The sequence below is a fragment of the Nesoenas mayeri genome, assembly GCF_963082525.1.
Source record: "Nesoenas mayeri genome assembly, chromosome: Z".
Classification (NCBI taxonomy): Eukaryota; Metazoa; Chordata; class Aves; order Columbiformes; family Columbidae; genus Nesoenas; species Nesoenas mayeri.
The window spans coordinates 4709712-4730905 of record NC_137542.1 but is presented as its reverse complement, the minus strand read 5'-3'; the positions used below and the strand labels follow the sequence as shown (position 1 = coordinate 4730905).

Sequence of the window (21194 nt, the reverse complement as noted above, 5' to 3'; positions counted from 1 at the left end):
ACAGCAAATCGTATCAGGAGAGGTGAGGGCCTGGGCAAGCATCAGCATCTCCGTTGGAAGCCTCATAGAAGGTTTGCACTGCGGCCACTGTTTATCTTTTTGAAAATTAATTTGCCTGTGCAGGAGTGGAGAAGAGAGGATAAGGACTGATAAACATCCCAAGAAATTTGACTTAAAGGAAATGAAGTTGTCAGTTTACGTTTCTGGTGCTCATTCAGAGTGCAGTAAGATAGAAAAAAATATTTTTAGACTCGTTCAAACCTTTGCTTTTTTATCTGAAAGAACAAAGGGAACACGCTGAAGAGAGTGCAGCACCACAGTTGATTTTGCCAGAGACAAACTTACCTACCACAAAGACCTGGTGAATAAATCCAGGAAAATGCCACATCATATCTCTGCTCCACATTTGCTGCCAGTGAGGCTGAGATAAGTTGTATCTCCTTCAAGGTATTGCAATATAAGTGCTTCAAAAATGACCTCATTTTTCAAAAGTTTTATTGTTAAGTTTGAAGACTAGACAAGGTCATACTGGTTTTACATCATTCTACATGATTTAAGTATATACAAAACCATTTGAATATTACACAGCTTGAAAGGTTGCAAAGGTCATTGTGTCCGAGATAATTCTGTACTTACTGACACACCAGAAGCCAGCACTGAATATTATAGTTCATATTTGTTGTATAGCAAAGATACACTCATTTAGTATCCTTAGTCTTCAAAACTGACACTAATTTGTATGCAGCCATCCCAAAAGAGAAAGTCAACCTCAAACCCAGAGCCAGTTAATGTGATAAGCCCTTAGCAGAACACAGATAAAACAGAGCCTCGCGCCGGTGCTTTATTTCCTAGGCTATAAAGGTAGCACATCATTACAGAGCTACAGAAAGGTGAAGTCTGCCTACAAATACTTAACTGGTTCAGGGTGAAATTTAATTAGGAGAACATTTACAGACTTGTTCAATACCATTATTACAATTAATACAGAAGTCAAGGATCATTTCAGAGTGTTTCTCCATCCCTTCCTAAAGGGACATATTCTGTCCTGCACTTTCTTATTCTGGTTTGGGGGTGTCAGTTGCTTACACTGGGAGAGTACCTTCGTGTTAAGTCCCATGACAATGGTGTTCACTAAGACAAGAAAACAAATTTGAAGGGAACAAGTTTAATTCTAGACCACAATCTGATTCTCATCTGTTTTGTTAAATCTGAAGTATTCTGCAGAAATCAAGAGTTATTTCAGACTTATACTGCTGACACTGGGAGCGGAATTTGGTACTATGGCTGCACAGTGCCATTTAAAGAAAGCTTCTTGGTAGCTAAGGAATAATTTAATTAGAAAAAGCCCCAATATGTTGGTTGAAATTGTAAGGGCATCACATATATGATTTTTTTATACAATATCACAGAGTGTTATTGCAACGTATGGAGCTTTCTTTGCAGGTTGTGAAGACTGCTGGCAGATGAGAGCTGGTAAAGGACATAAGGATGAAAATACTCAACACTAAATTAATACTAAGTGAAATTACTGTGTTAGGTATCATGGCAATGCTATCTTTATATGAAGAGAAATGGATAACAATTAAATTAGTAAGCCAAAAAAGATTAGTTGCAAAAGATGAATAACATGAAAAAAAATCACTCAAGAACACAGAACAATATCTCAAAATAACATTAAAACAAGTTGGTAAACTACGGAACCTAATTTTCTGAATTGACCTTCTGTTTTTTAGGTACAGTTGACTAGTGAAATAACTACATGCTATTCTTCATATTTGTAATTCATTTCAGAGTCAATTGCTCTCCCACAACAAGAAAATATTTTTTGGACCTCTTTAAATATTGTGTGTGCCTTAAAGATAGAAATATTACTATTTTTTGGTTGTTTATTTTGTAGAGCCTAAAGTGCAAAACATGGGCAGTAGGTAATTTAGGAATACGCTTGTCCTCCATTATTCAGCATTTTTAGAAGTACCATCATGGTTGACTTTCTCTTTAAAATCGCTCACTATGCTTGAAGACCCCTCCATATATACATCGTTAAGGAATGCTGTTAACACAGTTACAGACAAGACAGTAACAGTCTAGTGGCTTTTGTTATGCAGCACAAAGTAAAAAATAAAGAACAAACTTAGCAGTGTTGCACAGGACCTCAACATTTCTTACACATACTTTTACCTTTACAAGACTCTTTTTTTTAGAAGTCTTTAAATGTCTAAGCCTTATAAAATAAATACTTGTATAAATACAGTTTAAGGATTAAGTCATTTTATAGAGGCAGGGTGTTCTGTTTGTTAAAATGTGACAGTTTAAGTGACACTATCAGAAAACCGCCACCAATATATCCCCAATTCTTGTATGTAAAATGCCTGGCTGCTATTCTAGAGTCTTTCACAGTTCAATGGATAATATATTTTGTCTGTGGTGGAGAATGTGTGAGTAAATGCAGGTTTTTTAAATCCAAACCATTTTGTTTCCAAAGTAAACCTTGCCCTTTGCAGACTGTGGGCCAAATAGCTGTTTGCCTGGGAAGCAGCACTCAGGTTCATACTTCAGAGTTTTAGTGAGAATGTAACAGTGACAAAAAAATAAGTTCAGTGGCATTTGCTAGAACATGCAGCTGTATAACTATCTATCTAACTATCTATCTTTCTCCACATCAGCATGTTATGAAATTAAAAGAGTGGCAGTAATCCCACATGCTGTTATTTTAGGTAACAGATAAAACATCTCCTCGCTCCTTTGTCCTGGGATTTTTTTAGACTTAGGTGCTACTCTAATATTAATAGAGCACTTTACTCCAAGGAAACTTGGAGTGCTCTACAAAGGTTGGTACCATTATCTCCATCATCAGAGGAAACTGAGGCACAAGGGAGAATGTCCCTCCCACTGCTCCATTTTCCTCCCCAAACCTACTTTTTAAACTGAGGTCGTCTCTGGCTACCATGCCGTTAAAAAAAACCCAACAACATAGCATGTATGAAGCATTTCTGTAGATGAGGCATGACAAAAATCACCTACTCAAGGCTCACTGGCATATTTATGAAAAGACATAGTTGGAAGTGAAAGGTGCCAAGGGACAAGCTCTGGTCAGTTCCTATGACACCTCTTGCCTTCATACCTGGGAGAAAGATTGTGACCACCAACACAAGAAAAAACCTATTGAGAGGATTTCCTGGCAGTAAGGGAGTCATCCCTCCTGTGTATATTTTAGCACCTGCTTCTCCCACCCCCCATTTACCCCTTCACAGAAATTAAAAAGGTTTCTGAAAGAAGTAACTGGGCAGGCAGCTCCATCTAGGGTTTGTGCTCACCCCTGGGCAAGTCACAAAATGGGCTGATGATTTCTGATGTGCTTTATGCCTTTACCTATCTGGGTACTTAAGATGAGGTGTCACAAGTGCCCTGGAATTTCATCTCAGCCTCCTTGAAAAAGCACATCTCAAGCAGAATTAACAAACTTTGGCAAATTCACTAACTTCATAATACACTGATAGCAGATTTTGTTCCCTACGCAAACAGGTCACCTCTTTTAAGGAAAATAACATTAGTAGTGATACTAAACAGAAAAGGTGGATGTCATGTCTATAGCATGCAAAATAGACAAGGAAAATGGGGTTAGTTAGGAAAATCCTTTAGGTGCATGGACTCTGCTGTTCAGATGAAAGTGATGAAAGGTAGCTCATAATGACACAGGTACTGCATTTTACAGTACCACAGAGTATCTTCCAAAATATGTCATAAATACTGACAGAGTTTGATAGGCACAATTACTATAATGCAGTCATCCCCAAGTAAACTTATTGCTAAAAGCTGCAGTATCACTTTTTGCAAGTAAGATGACAGTATGATTTATGGAGAACTCGTCGGCCCAATATTTCTAAAGCTACAAATTAGCTTTGTCATGCTATTTCTCTTTCCTTGTAAAAAGGATGCTGCTGTCTTTCCCTAACACATTTCAACTAGTGTGAACAACTCAAAGGAGAACTAGAAAGATAATTCCACAGCAGAAGGGACAACACTAACAGATTTCAAGGACAAAATTGGATTGGATCATTTAAAGGGCAGGCTTAGACCTCCTTGCGAAAGACAATTAGCGGCCTACCATATAATGAGCATTTGGTCATGAAAAACCCAGTCAGCATCCTACAGACTTTGCAAAGTTTCTTCTACGGAAGGACTTTTAGCTACACCAAGAGCTGCGAAGCTTAACAGGGATCCTCCTCCTCAGTCCTCCGCCGTGCAGCCCAGCAGCTCTGACCGCAGGGTGATCCTGCCGTACCACGACCATGGGAGGATGCGGACGTGCCGGGCGTAGATCGGAGGGTCGATGACGTTCTTACGGTGCGTGTCGTTGTCGAAATTTCCCTGGAACACCTGAAAGGCAAGTAACGAGAAGATTTAAGCCTATGTGGCTGAAGGAAGAGCTGTGGTACACCCCTGATGTCCCAGGGCACTTTCCTGATGCCCAGGCTGAATTTTGATCATGTGGGCATCCAACTGATGCTGAAAGCAGCACCTGCCTTTGCTAAGACCTGGGGGTTTCATTGCATGCGAGGGACCTTGAAGATGGGTGTGAATGTGGCACGCTCAGCCCCAGTACACATTTAGGTTTTGATTCAAAGTTTAATCTGCTGTTCTGCCAACACACAGGCCCCTGCTCTAAAATTTAGATAGAAACCATTAACATTTAAAAAAATTAAATGTCTTTTTACTTGGCATTTGTATCATGTCAAATTAATCCCACAAGATCCTGTTATTGTTTCCAACAAAATAACATCAATAATTAGAGTTAAGAAGAGATTTCATTTTATCACATATGAATTCAGCTTGGATGCAACTATATAACCCCTTGTAAAGTCAGTGACTATCAAGGATACTATCTTCTTCTGTCAAACAAAAGTCAGCATTTGAATTAAGGGCATCAGTTTGTGATCAAATTTAAAAATCCTTGCATGGTACAGTGCATGCTATGATGTTATTATATTTCCACTAGTATGAGTTAACCAATACAGAAGTGAGCTCCCAAAATTCTGTCTGTATTAAAACAACATTGGATTTTTCCCCTGGCAGCTGCTATTTAAATTCAAAGGCCACAGCACCACTTTTTGGCAAAATGATCAGATTATTCTCTTCGGATATTTTCAGTTTTTTTATGGGAAATGTTCATTCTCTTAAAATGTCAGCCAATTCACTCTTCATTTGTAAAAACTGTGTGTGATGGCTTTTCGACTTGAAATGAATGAGTTTCACTTGAAACATGCAGATAAGGAATATGGACCTCCCGAAGAAGTGCTTACATGACTGAATCAGTGCAAAATGACAAGTTTCCTGAAGTTCTTAGGAAAAATGTCAGAGGTTGAATTCAGAAGAGACTGATCCACTATTTTAGCTCTCAAGCTGGTTCTTTCGTGACATATTTACAAAGCACTATAGGAAAACTTCCACTTTTTGGTCTCTATGCTGTACCTTTTCTTTGAATTTCAAAAGCTTCTCTCAATTGCTATCAATTTCATATCTCGAACAAAATGTGTATCTTCCAAAAGTAATGCTCCTTCACAAGTGATAAATTTCCCTTCTCATCTGGCATCTCACTAACACAGAGATGGGAGCATTAAAGCACCCAGGAGTTTAGGCAGATGGATAAAATCGCAGACATACTGGGCACAGAAACAACAGTGCTGTGAGTCTAAGGGAAAAAAAAATATATATACTTACCACAGGAAATATTGCAACCCAAATGCAATGTTTATTACATAAAATCAGCTGGAGCTTGGGATAATAAGATTGTTTCTGAATTTGAGTTTCATTTGTGGCAATACAGCATACAATAAAAGGTAGTAAGCTTATTATTAAAGTTACAAAGTGGTGCTCCCCAATGCACAATATGCAGCGAGGAAAGCTGAAAAGTAATTTTTTTTCCTTTTATTTCTTCTGTATGTATGCATGCAATATACCTGTTGATATTTTTTACCAAGCCAGATGATAAACAATGCAGAACTGTAGACAATTCTTGCTGCAGAACTACTGGAAAATTCTCTTACTCTCTATTTTATTTTCCCTGCAGAAGATGTATTTCAGAGATAACATTTAGATGACAGTTTAGAACAAGAAACGTTTTTTGCCAGAAGAACCCATCTACAGACTCAGTATTTGTATCCACATATGACTATGCAAAATAAATGAAAGCATGTGATGCAAACCAAGCAACAAATACAGCTGAATAAGGTAGGAAAACAATAATTAAATTTTATTTCTAACTTGTATATGATTTCATTAGCATTTGAAGTCAAATGCATCTGTTTCAGAGGTCAATTGATACAAATCTGAAATCCACCTTCCCTCAAAATTCAAGATCCAATTTCAAGAAATTAACTAAATGTGCTATATCAGAGAAAGTATTTTAGGGAAATAAATTTATCAGAAAGTGAGGTAAGCTTCGTCAGCATCCACAGATGTGACTTGCATGAAATATAGTATTCTAAGAACAAAATTTATGGATGCCTTTGCCATGGATCCATGGTAAATTTCTTAGGGGAAAGATACATTCTTTATCACTGTTCATTTTACTTCAGCCTAAGTTCACTAATGGAGTGAAGAAACTTGGAAACAGAAGGTAGGACAAAGGACAAAAACTGTACTTCTGACTCATCAGTAGAAGAAAGCCATTTCTGTAACCATATGTAATTTTTCTTTAATTACCTGTTGCTTTATGCCCAACCAGTCAATACTAAATGAACCACCTACATAATTAAAAGCTCTTTAAGAGCTGGTAGCCTCATACCATAAATATTCATTCCTCACATTTTTTTTTTTCTGAGAAGTTTGTTTCAGTATACAACACCTCTGAAGACTGTAATCACTTACTAGCATTCAAAAAGCTCATGTTAGAGTTATAATACATAGGTCATTTGTCATTTTTCAGATGAAAAAAAAATGCCCAGTGACAATAAAACTCAAACTGATTAGTGGTCAAGGAATAAAGAACAGAGTGTGTTATTAACATGTCAGTGCATAAAGCCAGTGCACATTTCAGTTTGAGTTCTGGGTGGGTGCAGATCTGGTCCTGCCTTATCTCAAACAGCAAATACACAGAGTGAAGTGGCAAGATGGCCACAAGCACAGAAGAACGTCCTTTCGAAAATTATTGAATGGACTAAGTCTATTCAGCTTGAAACAAGATATGACAGATGTCTATAAAATTATAAGTGGCATGGAAAAAATCAATAACAAGCAATATTATGCTGTCCCCTTATCAGAGCCATGAGGGGACAAGGAATGTCCTAAGCCACCTTAAAGGTCACAGTTCCCCATACAACACAGAATTAAACTGTGGCACATTTTCCACAGCCTTTAAATACTGTTAAAATCAGGTAGACTGTTGGGGCAAAATCAGCAGGGGCTATTAAAAATACGGATTGAAGAAAGCCAGAGGCCGGGATGGTGTACTGGGGAAGAATAACAGCCCTATGTTTTCTGTTTCTCTAGTCATCTGCTGCAGGATGCTCCCTCCCTTGGACAGAGCTTCATCCTCACCCAGCCCAGTGGCTCCCACGTTGCAAGGTGCCTGTGTTGGCAAAAGTGGCACAAAACTCCTGCGTTTTGACAATCTTGTCATAAAACGTTAGAGAATTTACAGTGCATATATCTAATTATGTCACTCTGCGTGCTTAAAAGGTGTAATTTGCTAAAACATTTGCTCAGCAGCTTCAGCAAGTTTACACATACACACCCCACACACATATGTGTAGCTCCTCTGCAACTTACTCTCTTACAGCTGCTATTAAAATAAAAAGTAGAAAATGCATGTTGTTATACTTTTAGGTATGATACTTCGTTTTGTGATCAGTTAATGCAAAAGGGAAAGAAAACCTCAAAAATATGTACTGATATTCTCTGCAAAAAATATTTCTGAAATATAAACAAGTCTTGTTTATAATTGTGTCCAACAAGCAATTTGGATGTCTTGCCTTCAAACATTCACTAAGAGTTTTCAATAGAACCGAGTGTTTTATGGCATGAGCAGCAAATCCCATATAATGACAATTAAAATTACTTCATATTTTAAAAATAAAACTATTGTTTGCTTTATGTTAGAATAATTTATAAGAAATATCTCAAGAAGAATAGCTTGGGAAAAGTGGAATTTATTACGAGGAATGTTTGCTTTGTTCCAAATGTAGAGGTGGAAACCAGGTTTTAGAGCACATTCATTAACACGTGGCTGCAGTGGGAAAGATTGTTTGTGGTACTGAGTCAGTGGAAGTGCGAGGAGGATAAAAATTCTGTCCACAGAGAATCTTTCTGGATCTCATGTCTTGCAAAAAAAATTGCATGAAAAGTCTGTATTGGCTTCTGCTATTTATGATAATGGCTGAGAGCTGAGACTTCAATATTCAAGCCTTAGATGGTAAAGTCACTATGTTGGGTGCTATATCTTGACCATATATTTTATTCTGAGCAGAATATTTTAAAGACGTTATTTAATGGAGCAGTTAATCCTGCTCATATTACAGGCAGATTATTTTAAAAGCAGAGCCAGACCTAGCTTCTTTTTGGAGTTCGCTTCACTGCAGGACATCTCAGTGTTTGGGCAAAAAAAAAAGGGGGCATTGTTCATACAAAAACTGCATGAAAAGTAATTTTTTTCAGCCATATTCTTTAATTTTGGAAACATTTCTTTTCTTTCTTAATATTCACTGAAGAAGACTTGCTTAAGCAAGAGAGGGAATTTGCAGATTTGAATAGACCATTTACTTGAAGTTTTTTTTGTTCATGGTGAAGTGAACAACATCAGGTAGATGTTGTATCTGGGTATCTGGGGTGATCTATCTACTGATGCTACTAAAGTGGGAATTACTGCACTATGCATAGTTTATAAGTGCTTTATGATAGAAGGTTCAAAACCAAGCAAGAGAGAAATATTTTGAAGACCAACCTCCCTCCAGAAATGCTTACAGAAATTCAGGGTAGAGACTGTTAAAATGAGCACATTGTCTTCCTTCAGCTCTTATTGTAGTATGAGGGAGAGTGATATGTGTGCTGGAGACACAACCTAGAATGCGTATAGCTAGATCTTACTCTGATACAAATAATATTAACTTAGCTGAAAGTAGAAGTCACCCATAATTTAAATCAGTGCATGAAAAAAAAAATCACTGTCAAATATGATTTTAAATCATAATTTTAAATAATAATAATTAATATAATGCTACTAAGAATGTTCTTTAACTGTGCCAAGTATGTATATTACATGTAGGAATTTAATTTATCAGTGTAAACCAGGTGTTACACCATACAGAAAAATTGTTAGCAAATCTAGTAGAAAGATTTTTAATCTGACATGATCTAACTTTTCATTTATAAGTAGGTTCCTGTCTTCCATTGCTATGGCAATTAACGAGATATGCAAATCACATAACTTATAACTAGTTCACAATTTTGTGCACAAATCTGGTGGACATTTGCATACTGGACATTGTCTACTTGCAATTAATTGCACCGCTGATGGCTTATAATGACTGACAGTGCTGCAGATTGTTAGATTACTTTAGAATACTTTCAAATGTTCTCATCTTATTAAAAAAAAAAAAAACCAGCCTCTAAAATGTCATTTGATATTGCAGCTGGCCTTGAGTTATCTAACACAGGCTGTGCAATTTATAAATCACGTGTGGAATGTAATTTAAAAAAAAATAAGGTCAAATTTGGTTTGGAGGTTCTTAGCTTTGGAGGCATAGTGAGCTACTGACCTCTAGTTGAGAAAAACAAGATAGCTATTAGCTCTGGTCTTTTTACTAACATGTACTTTTTTCCTGTTTGCCAGCCTGCAAAGTAAGTTATTTTGTTTCTTGAGGACAACAGGAAAAGCTTTAGTATTTTCCAGTGAACTAATTCAAACTATTTTAAATGAATGAGAAAAGCTTCATGTTTTGAAGAGATGCTGTTTTGTTTATTTTTTTTTTTCCCCCCAGTACCTTTTTGTCTGCATTTATAGAAGTTCATCAAAGATGTGAAGTCAAATGACTGGTTATTAAAACAAACAGGAGCTGCAGGATCCACTGTTCTTGGAACAGCTTTTTTATTAGAAATGTTGCAAAGAAAACTGGACACCATATTTCCTTCTGTTTGAAACAACTGATTTGCTGCAGATTGGTCAAAGATACAGGCATAGTATAGTGCACTTGTGCACTATAGTGCACTTGTGAATACAAGATACTAATATTTTTTTTTCTTTTAAAAATAACTTCACAAATACCAAAGCAGAAGTGAATAGCTTCAGAAATTCACTGAGATCCACTGATACACGAGAACTCATCCTGTAGGCTGCTGAACAGTGAGATATCCAGCACCAAGCAGGATTAAGTTCTCAGCTCTTACTTCAAGGTGTTTTAAAGCCACAACATTAATCCATAAATCATTATTATCAACCTATCAATATCTCCATATTTTATATGTCTGAGATGTTCTTTTTATCTTTGCTTTTCCAGAATGTAAAATGATGCATTTTGTTAGGACTTTGACAGTAGTTATTTTTCTTTTATCCTGTCTTTCTTTCCCTGAAAGTTTTTGGAACCATTTTTCTCCTAAATTATTGGATGGTTGTACAAGGATCACAGGATGAGTAAAGATGAGTAAATCACCTGCAGAGGTAATAAGAAATCTATATTTTGTATCATTCATAGAAGGTATCAAGATATTCAGTTAATAAATAGAATCAGGGTAAATTATGGATAACTTATGCTTGCTGCTTTTAATAGTTGCCAGTATCTATTTATTATTTCACTTCTGTATCTCCAGGGGACAGAAGAAACAGTTCATGAAAGTTTCTCTTTTCTGTGAAAACAGTTTTTTTCTACAATATTCTTGCATTTTGGACCAAATATTTTATCTTAACTTAAACAAAGGAAATTGTTGTAGATCCTGTGCAAAGATGTTACTGTCAGACAGGACCAATGACACCATTGTTCTTCTGCTCCCCATGGATGAAGTTCAGCATTGTTTTTTATTTAGCTGTTTTTGTTGTTGTTTGTTTGTTTTTGTGTGGGTTTTCTGTTTGTTTTGTCTTGTCTTGTTTTGTTTTGTTTTTCATCTATATTTTTGTTCCACTGCCACAGGTCAGAATATGGCCAGTATTTCTGGTGCCGTACACATGCAGAGGGCAAATGTCATCAGGGCACACTTCGTTGACACGGTTGGAGTGGTGATGAAGGGTTTGGTGTCAAACTGGAAGGTTTTACTGGATGACGCTCCATGCCACTGGCTGAATGCAATTTACGTATTCTCAATAATGAATATAACCAAGTTCACAGGTACAATATGGAAAATGATGGAGCAGGCAGAAGTTCTGTGCTAAAGATCATGATGCTGCAACAAGCTTAGGAAACCACAATTCAGGAAGAGCTGGTTCAAGCGCAATGATTTGATGTTGAGAAAACATACCCTTTGAGGAAAGTCTGAAAGAATGAAGACTATTTTTCTCCCCAAAAAGAAATTGAGAAGAAATAAGTTAACATGTTTTAATCAAACCAAACTGTCTGAAAAGAGGAAGATACAGTCAGGTATTTGGGTCCTCTGAGAATAAAGTGGATATACTGCGGGGAGGGGGATAGGCAACCTGTGTCACTGTAAACACTATAACAGATTGCTTATATACCAGAATTTTAAGAACCGGCGGTTTCTTCAACATATTAAATAATAATCTGATGGAGAATGGCGCAGGTTATGCGCATTGCATGAGGCAATGGACAGGTGGGTGGATTAGGCCTTACTTCTAGCAAGGAACTGTTTGCACCTACTACTACAGTGGCAGGAAGGGAACTGGGGGTTGTTGAATCCCATTTTCTACTGAGTTCTACCTCCTATGAAGTTTTGCCTAGTTCACTGATTGACACCTGGCATTTCTGGAATGTCACACTCTGCCATCTGACTTTTGACTTTCCCAGACTACTGTCATATTAAAAATAGTAAAGATATTTTAGATTAATGTTTGTGTATCACAGACTGAGGTCTAGACTTGCATCAAATGATCTTGTTTGTTTATTTCATACACATTTAAATTCAGAAATTATAACTTCTAATTTCTAGCCAAGTGTATTAGATCTCACTCTGCTTTTAATTGCTCTTGATTTGTTAAAGAATCATAAGATGCATCTATTTTTTTTTTTTTGAAAATGTTAATTAATACGGGATGTGAGATGTTTTAATAAGACAATGATTAAGAGTTTTGCATTGTTCCTAATTGGCTATGCATACAACAACTAACAATCCAGCTGATGATGAAAGCAAAAATAATTTAATTGCCTTGGCAAAGGGTATAAACAAGTGTGGATTGGAACAATGCTGTTAAGTGAGAATGCATTTTCTTTTAGATTTGCTTGCAACTATTACTGTGGCTCTCACCAGAGGCTTGAACACATGCTCATTCCCTTTTTCAATAAAACAAATGCAACAGTTCGCTAATAGAAGTTTGGCTTGGATAAGACATTTCTTTCACAGTAGAACTTTTGCTTCTGTTTTTAAATGCCAGGATTAAAAATGGGATGTGTACAAAGTACTGAAGTGACTATCTGTCATTTATATTGAATGCATTTACGGTATGTCTATGAAAGGTAAGTGGTTTGTTTCCAATTTTTATCTGACAACCAATTATACTAGACACATCCATAATCATTGGTGTCAGGACCTTCTCAGTTGGATGGCTAAAACAACTGATTTTGTTTTTCCTAAAATCCTTTAAATTTGATGGGGAAATATATCAGTGATATAATCAGGATAAAATCACAGCGAACTGCCACTTGGCTTTTAAGAGTGGGACTTTACAGTGTCGTCTTTGGATAATAATCTTATATTTCCATGCACACACAAAGTTATGTACATATTTACTCCAGTAATTTAGGACACCTCTTCATAAATGGGTGTCCATTTGATCAATCATTTAAAATCAGTGAAACTTAAGAGATGCAGTTGTCTAAACCCTCATCAATAGATCTATCTTTACTCATACAACACATGTCAATCAATACACATCCAAAGCTTTCTCATTACTTCAAACAAATGAATTGAATAGACCTATATGAAGGGTATTAATTTTTTGCTGAAGAATTTTTGTTTACTGTAAGAAAAATAAGTACAACTGGGAGCATTTACCACCCTGAATACAGATGTTAAAAACTTGAGACATGCATTATCAGACATTTCATCCATCTGGTATTTTTATTAATGTATCTTTTGTTTCAATCAGACATAATCCCACTAAGATATTTAATAAATCATTCACATTTTGTTGGCTTGCTTAATGTTTCCCTTAAGCAATGCATATGCTGTAATCTCTTTCTTAACAGATGATATTATTAATTCAGGTATTTGCAGTATGGAAGTGTTATACAGTTTAAAGAAAAGGTATAATGAATAACATCCTAAATAATAAGAGAAAAGTTAAATGCTTCCAGGTAGATCAATCAGCAAACCTACACTTTCTCTAAGACTTTCATTCAACACTTGCAAAGGAAGTTGTGAAAGTTTTTATGTTTTATATTCATTTAATAGTGTAATAAAAAGAAATAATCTTTCCATTGGGTATTTGGAACTGTAGTGATTAATTTCCAGAAAAAAAAAAATCAATCCAAAATGGCTAGGTAATGAGGTACACTAAAGATGTGGTTTACAGAAAATTACAGAAAATAGTGCATACTTTTCAAAATATGCACGGAGATACTGTTTTTGAATACACAAATAAACCACTATTTATATACCTTTTCCTCTAGAGCTAAAGGAAGAAATAATTCTAGTAAATGGAGAACTGTAAAATTTTATGTCCCATATTCAACAGCATTAAATCAGGTGCATTGCACTGATAGGTATGATACTACTGCACTGTGAGTGTCGTTGTGTTATATGACTCTTTTTTATTCACCTTGACTTTTTTCTTTGGGATCCTATGTGTATGGAACCCTATAAAGCAAGCAGCATGCAATAATCTACAGGCTTGCAGCATTGGAGCTACTACAGGTCTAGTCCTCTGTAAATGCAACCAAAATACCAGTTTTGCCTCTGCTTTACCTTATCCTTCTTTTGTTTTTCATCTTGATATATGATCCAGTGCTCCCCGTCATTGCTGTAAGCAAGCTTGTAGGACCCCACAAACTGGACGTGACCAAAATCTTTAGCTCCTTGGGTGATTATGCCAGTGATTTTTGTAGGGACAAGCAGATCAACCTAAACAAAAGGGAAATAAAACAAAACACAGGAGGATGTAATTAGAACAGTTTTGGTTGGCGGTATAAATTACACCACAGTAAAGCAAAGTGGTGCAGCGTGTCACGCATTGCAGACAGCTCTTGGGTACAGGAAAACCCAGGGTTGTTAAGAAGACCCTTAGAGCACAGTGAGAGATGACCCAGCCCAGGAAGTTGCTTTACACAGCGTTGCAACCATGACCATCACATGCTGACACCGTTGATGGTAACTTTTCATTCCGCAAGCTCCAAATCAATTTACTTTTGTTGTCTCTTTGTTACTTGTTTATACCACCTAATGGCACAACAGGGCTAATCTTGAAACATATCCGTTGTGCTAGGTGCCATACACTGTCTCCACGGCAAATAATTTGTAGCCAAAAAGTCTTTCCATGTGCTTCTAACAATCATAATTCAATATGCCAAAGGCTGATTCTACAAGTGCCTTTCCATTTCCTTCACGGTGATGAAGTTCGTGCTTTACTAAGTCTTTTAAAACATTTGCTATCACACTTCTTTTCTTGCTGAACTTTTCTTCTCTCTTTAAGCCTTTATTTCTTCTTCTACCCCTAAAGCTCTGACTTCTTAGTTCTTTGATATATTTTTTTTTTTTCATTTCTTCATTTTATAATCTTAGCATAAGACTTTAAAAAAGAATCTTAAGAATCTTAAAGGGTAATAAAATCTGAGCTTTCAAGTGGCTTTAACATAGGTCAGCACATCTGTGATCAGTTCTTTTGAACCAGAACCCAACACTGAATGTAGCAGATTTGGGCCAGATGCCTTGGAATAAAATGATCAAGGAATACAGTACAATAACAGAAGCAAATTGACCTAATAATGTATTTTTAGAGGAAGAATGTAGGAGCTGAATTCCCAATCAAAATTGACATTTTCTTGAAATGTGAAGGTAAAATTGATGCTTCATTCTGTGTCATCCAGCAATGTGCTGAGCCAGTAAAGAAAAGAAAAAAGGTAGATTTATTTCAAACAATAAATGGCTGTGAAGCAGTTGGCATTTTTAATAATCTCCATTAAATCAGGCAAGAGACTAATACTAAAAAATATCACAGTAAAATGAGGGGAGTGCTGAACTCCATGAGAAGATGAGTGACATGTTTTTACAGCAAAAATTTAAAAACAGAAGATGAAGAAATAAAGGATCTCTGGCTGATGAAATACTGAAGATGCAGTCTTGTGATTTTGGGAAGCTGAGCCCCTCTGAGCAAACTAGATTTTGACTGGAATGTGGGAAGGACAGAAGAACAGATGTGATGCAAGCATAAGAAATCACTCATGAGAAGAGAAGCTAAAATAAACAAACCTAAGAAGTCAGCTAGTCCAGGCTGAAGCCTTTGAAAGATAGAAAATAGAGTTTGCACTGTACAAAGAAGAAAACACAGGAAAGCATAAGAGTACATTTATATAGGAAAAATAAGTCTTTAGAGCAATCAGACAAGGAAGACTGGAGACCCCTGCCTGAACATTTGAAGACAAGTAGCAAATAATGAGTAATGAATTATTTTAAGAAAAGGAATAACTTAAAAGGTTCAACATGGAGACACTATGACAGTAAGTAAAAAATGTCATTTTCCACAGATGGTTCAAGAGTTTTGGTTCTACTAGAATGAACTAATTTATTTCTGACTGATAGCAGCAATGTTGCTCAGAGAAGCAGCCTGGAATATGAGAGAAGTATCTTTGGGAGGCAAAACTCTTTCTTTCTGTTTTCTCTTTGGCCAATGGAGAGACTGAATCAATGATTACTCAGAGGAGGAGTCCACTTTGGATGTTCTCATGCACTGCTTGGAGGGACTTTTCCTCTGTGAGGTGTGCAGGAGCATTTGCTTCCGTAGCTTAAGTGGACCTCTTGGGAATGAACACTGCTAATTAGTACAAGTCTTTCTTGAATTAATAAGCACTATGTCTCCAGACCTTCCTTCCAAATATTTTGGAGCCTAAATGAATAGTCTGTTTTTCAAAAAGGCTGATCTGCTGAGGAATCACTAATTGATCCACAATTCCAGGGAACATTTGAACATTTTGGAGTCAATTTTAGATGATAAATAGTCTTAACATTAGCATTTTCCAAGTGTAACTTCTTTTTAGCAGAGAATGATTCTTATACTAAAAGTTAAAGTATCTTCTGTTAATTTGAAAAAAAAAATGGCTCCGTAAAAACTTGTTTATTTTTAAAATGTTGAAAGTAATCTAAAAGGATTTCACAAATATTTAACATGGCCATGACACTCAGAGTATTTCTCATTGAAATTCAGAACAGTGAGCAAACATTCTCATTAAGATTCAGAGGATTTAAAAGGTAAAATAACGATAAATCTTTATTATCACACAGATCCAGTGTTAATAAAAATGTCCTAGGAACAACTGTTTTGTGCTTATAAGACATATCCAGTGGCCTTGTACTCTTGCTCACAAAAATGATGAGGGAAGCTGAAAGGTAATTTGGCATATGTTCAGTCTTTCTCTGAAAGACTTACGTAGCACTATGGAGATAGAATGTGTGTGTGTGTGTGTGTGTGTCTGTGTGTGTGTGTATTATATTTAAAATAATAAACATAAGAGAAGTAATGAATAGGCTCTGGTTTTGGTCTTGACAATACAGACAATACATATTGCTGGATATGGAGGAAAAGAATAAAAGGATATAGCACCAGCATCTCCTTCTCATACTTTAGTATCTTACTTACATATTTATTCACAAGCTGATGAGAAGCCTCCAGGCAATGAAGATTGCTATTAACTTAGCATTAAAGAAATGTTGCTTTTTATCTGTTGCTTTATAAACTTCTACAAAGAGTTAACAGCCTTGCTTTTCATTCTTCCTATTGAAAGTGCTTTAGAGCAGAAAGGTGAAAATAATTTGCCCCAATCTCTAGGCAAAACATCTGCATTAAAGTAGCTTAAACACAAGTCATAACTTCCCATCAGGATGCAGAATACATTTATTCAGTTAGTGCAGATTGCAACTAACAGGCAATCAAATAAATTACCAGGGAGAGAAGTTGAATTAACACAAAACCACCACGTACTCTTCAAAGCGGAATGTGATTAACAGGATCAGAATGTGACTTTGGCTTTTTTAGTGCAGTAGAATTTAGAACGAAGTAGAGGCAATTAGTCTGCAACTGATAGGATCATTAGCTGGTTACAAGAAGAGCCATGGTTTACAGTTTAATGTACATTTCTACAAGCAGCTGATCAAAAAGCAGTTTAACATCTTGTGTCTGAAAGAACTCTCTTGGGCTATATCTACTCCCTTTGTGTATATCTATTTCCCACCTTTCTTCAGATGTTAAAGACGATTCAGTGTGATTTGGAGGAGAATTAATTTAAGAAAAACACAAAGATAAATCCACCTGAATAGGAAACATTTTTAATGAACTATGGCATAAGTGCACAGCATGGACTGTGTGTCAGTGTTCAGTTAGATGTGAAGCGACTCGTATTTGTACTGTAAGTACGTCTACTTGATCAGGAGAAAAGTCACATGCATAGTCTCTCCTTGCTCTGAGTAGTCTGAAGCCAATAAACCTCAACTCTCAGCATCTGACTATGTAGATGTGCCCATTCTTCCTATAGTCACCTTTGCAGGCAAACTCCTTGAGAACTGCAACTTACAGATGCAGACACTATCTAACTGGCAACACTCACTTCTCCCAAGAGCAGGAATGTAAGGATGGAACACTTCTAGACATTTGGGACAGTTACCCATAAGTTGGGATCTGAAAGCAGTACAACTGTGTTTGTGTGCCTGAGCACAGCTATGCTGCTTCTGGACTCAATACTCATCATGGTGATGCATTGCCTACCACAATCTACTGTCTTGGGTCTCTGTTATATCAGGAAGCTCAGTACAATTTGAGTAGATGGACCATGAAATACCAACCATAACATTCTGAACACCCTCTCCTCACTCCCAACATGTCTTTTCCTTCTTCCACATTCTTGACGGAAACAAATTAAGTTCTAGGCATTTGCTGTGACTATTAAAAAGGCAGGACAACACAGGAATGATAAGCCATACGTGGACAGGCCTCAGCAGAAGAATCATAGAATCATTTTGGTTGGAAGAGACCCTCAGGATCATCAAGGCCAACCATAACCTAACCTAACCTAACCTAACCTAACCTAACCTAACCAACTCTAGCACTAAACCATGTCCCTGAAAACCTTGTCTAAATGCCTTTTAAACACCTCCAGGGATGGTGACTCCACCACTGCCCTGGACAGCCTGTTACCATCCCTGACAGCCCTTTCTGGGAAGAATCTTTTCCTAATATCCAGTCTAAACCTCCCCTGGCACAACTTCAGGTCATTTCCTCTTGTCCTATCACTTGCTACTTGGGAGAAGAGACCAACACCCTCCATGCTACAACCTCCTTTCAGGCAGTTGCAGACAGTGATAAGGTCTCCCCTCAGCTCCTGTTCTCCAGGCTGAACAGCCCCAGCTCCCTCAGCTGCTCCCATCACACTTGTGGTCCAGACCCCTCACCAGCTTCATCACCTTCTCTGCACTCTCTCTCTAGAATTTCAATGTCCTTCTTATGATGAGGGGCCCAAAACTGAACACAGGATTCAAGGTGGGGCCTCACCAGTGCCGAGTACAGTGGCACAATCACTTCTCTAGTCCTGCTGGCCACACTATTCCTGATACAAGCCAGGATGCTGTTGGCCTTTTTGGCCACCTGGGCACACTGCTGGCTCAGGCTGTCAATGAACACCCCCTGATCCCTCTCTGTCTGTCAGCTTTCCAGCCACTCTCCCCGCAGCCTGTAGTGCTGCCTGGGGTTGTTGTGACCCAAGTGCAGGACCCAGCACTTGGCCTTGTGAAACCTGCTTCATGGGGGTAGGTTTCATGAGATCCATGTGTGGAAGCATTGGAGACAGCTAACCCAATAAACACAGGTAGACTGCATTTACACTCAAAAGCAGCACAGTGCAATGAGCACAGACCTGTGAGGCAAAACAGCTGATGTGGAGAACAGGATGTCTACATAGTGTGTGCTGCAGGGTTTTTACTTTCAGCTACTCTTGGCCAACTTTTGAAGCATGTCTTTTGGCCTAATTTCATCTGCAAGGATTGCATTTCATGCCCCATGAGGATACTCCATCATGTGAACCAAAGCATGAAAAGTGAAGACAGTTTGTAAAAATAACACACTCCCTATCTACTCTGTAATGTTAAAGGAGAACAAAGAACCCTCAGAATGCAGGGGGCACCAGGTCCTACTTCATGATGAAGATAATGTTGAGATGGCTCACTTGACTTTCAGCTGTGGATCTCGTCCTCTCAGGACATACAATCTCAGCTTCAATTCGAAGACGCAAAGGAGACAGTTGAGGTGTAAGGTGTGCTGAGAGTTCAGGTTAGCTGAATAATGTTTTTAAATAATTATTTAAAATGATCATTTTTGTCCCCTTTATTTCTGTTCCCAGTATAGCTAATCCTATGCCCAGCTTTTTTTGCAATTTTAGAGATCTCATTTTTTTCTGACATATTTTTATTTTTCTGGTGTTGTATTTTTTTTTTTTAATCACTTGTTTCCAGATAATTCTGATTAAATTCTGGGTAGTCCTGCTCTATTTGGAAAATAAAGGAGTCCCTCAGACTAAAAGCACCATGGATCAAAAAGAAAGAAACCTAGATCCAACACCTGTGAGAATAAGAGGGGAGCACTGCCAAGATGGGAGCAATCCTTACCCTCAAAGGGCAGAAAAAAGAAGGCCTGCATAGTCTCCAGCTGCTATTACACCATGGTGCAGATCTGCTATCACATCTGCTGCTCTTGTAAAGAGGTCTCAGATATTTTGAGATGCTTAATGTAGTGATAGAGACTCGTGGTTGGGCACCTGAATCTCACTAAGACAGTGTAATGCACTCAGGGTTATTTAATCTTCGTTTAAAAACTTGTGACTCCCATGATTTTCGCTGGGTAAAGTGGCACACTCAGATACTTGCTAACTGCACCCAAGTCTAAGAAAAGGAGGGACAGGCTTGCACTGCCTACAGCATAAAGGCAGAACTGCAGCTGTCCTTATCCTATTGCATCAGATGCAAGTGCTTAACATTCTCGATGCACAAATACTAGATATAATAGGAAAACTGGTGATGGTACAGTACATTTGCCACAGATGTGCGATATCTATATGTTTCTAATAACATTTCAGTAACAATTGTTGTTCATAAACTATGAAGCTCCTCATTTCATGCCGTTTTACAAAGGCTTATATGAAAAAAAAAAAGAAAAATTAAGCAGCTATAATCCATCAGGCCTAGTTGCATCTAAAATCTTCAAAGGAAAAAAACAATCATGCAACTATACATTCTTGGTAAAGAAATCTAACTTGTATTGCAGCAGTATATGTAGCATAGTGTTTTTAATATAGTCACTTAAATGTACACTATTAGGGTAAATATTAATAAAACCTGAAAAAAATTACAGTAAGAAAATAAGTCATCAGACAAAAAGAAATGCTCTAGAAGAAGACACAACAATTCATATGAAGAAGAATTCGAGAACATTTTGTTCAATGTTCCATGAAAAAGGATTTTCATTCTTTTTAAATAAAATAAAATGTATTTATATTAATTAAGTCTGTATTAGCTAGCACATGTTTAAAATTAAAATGGGTTGTTTTCAGATGAAATAAAGATTGGAGTGCCATTTTTTTTCTTCTTTAAAAATGGGGCATTTGTTTTTCTTGCTTCTTTTTCAGTTTAACCTTAGACCTCTAACATTATTTTAACATCATGCCACAATACATGTAGGGTCTGTAGTCCTCTAGGCTTATTAACTTGTTTCCCTCTGAATCCCTTTTTGACTGCAGCAACTGTACATAACAAGTTAAAAAGAATACCACGTACTGTCATCTGTCCCCAATACAATTTCAAGAACCTGGGGTGTGAAATCTGCATGGACTGTCAAAATAGATCTC

The 21194-nt window shown here is 37.1% G+C and overlaps 1 protein-coding gene across 1 annotated transcript in view; it reads right to left on the bottom strand.

The window, feature by feature from the left end:
- Nucleotides 1–4227: 4227 nt before the first annotated feature.
- EDIL3 (EGF like repeats and discoidin domains 3) overlaps nucleotides 4228–21194 on the bottom strand; it is a gene marked incomplete at both ends in the record, with an annotated part of 256953 nt that continues 239986 nt past the window's right edge. The window contains 2 exons of the mRNA XM_080362067.1: nucleotides 4228–4377; nucleotides 14062–14217. Of these exons, the coding sequence (XP_080218193.1) occupies nucleotides 4228–4377; nucleotides 14062–14217 (306 nt within the window). The remainder of the gene's footprint in view (nucleotides 4378–14061; nucleotides 14218–21194) is intronic.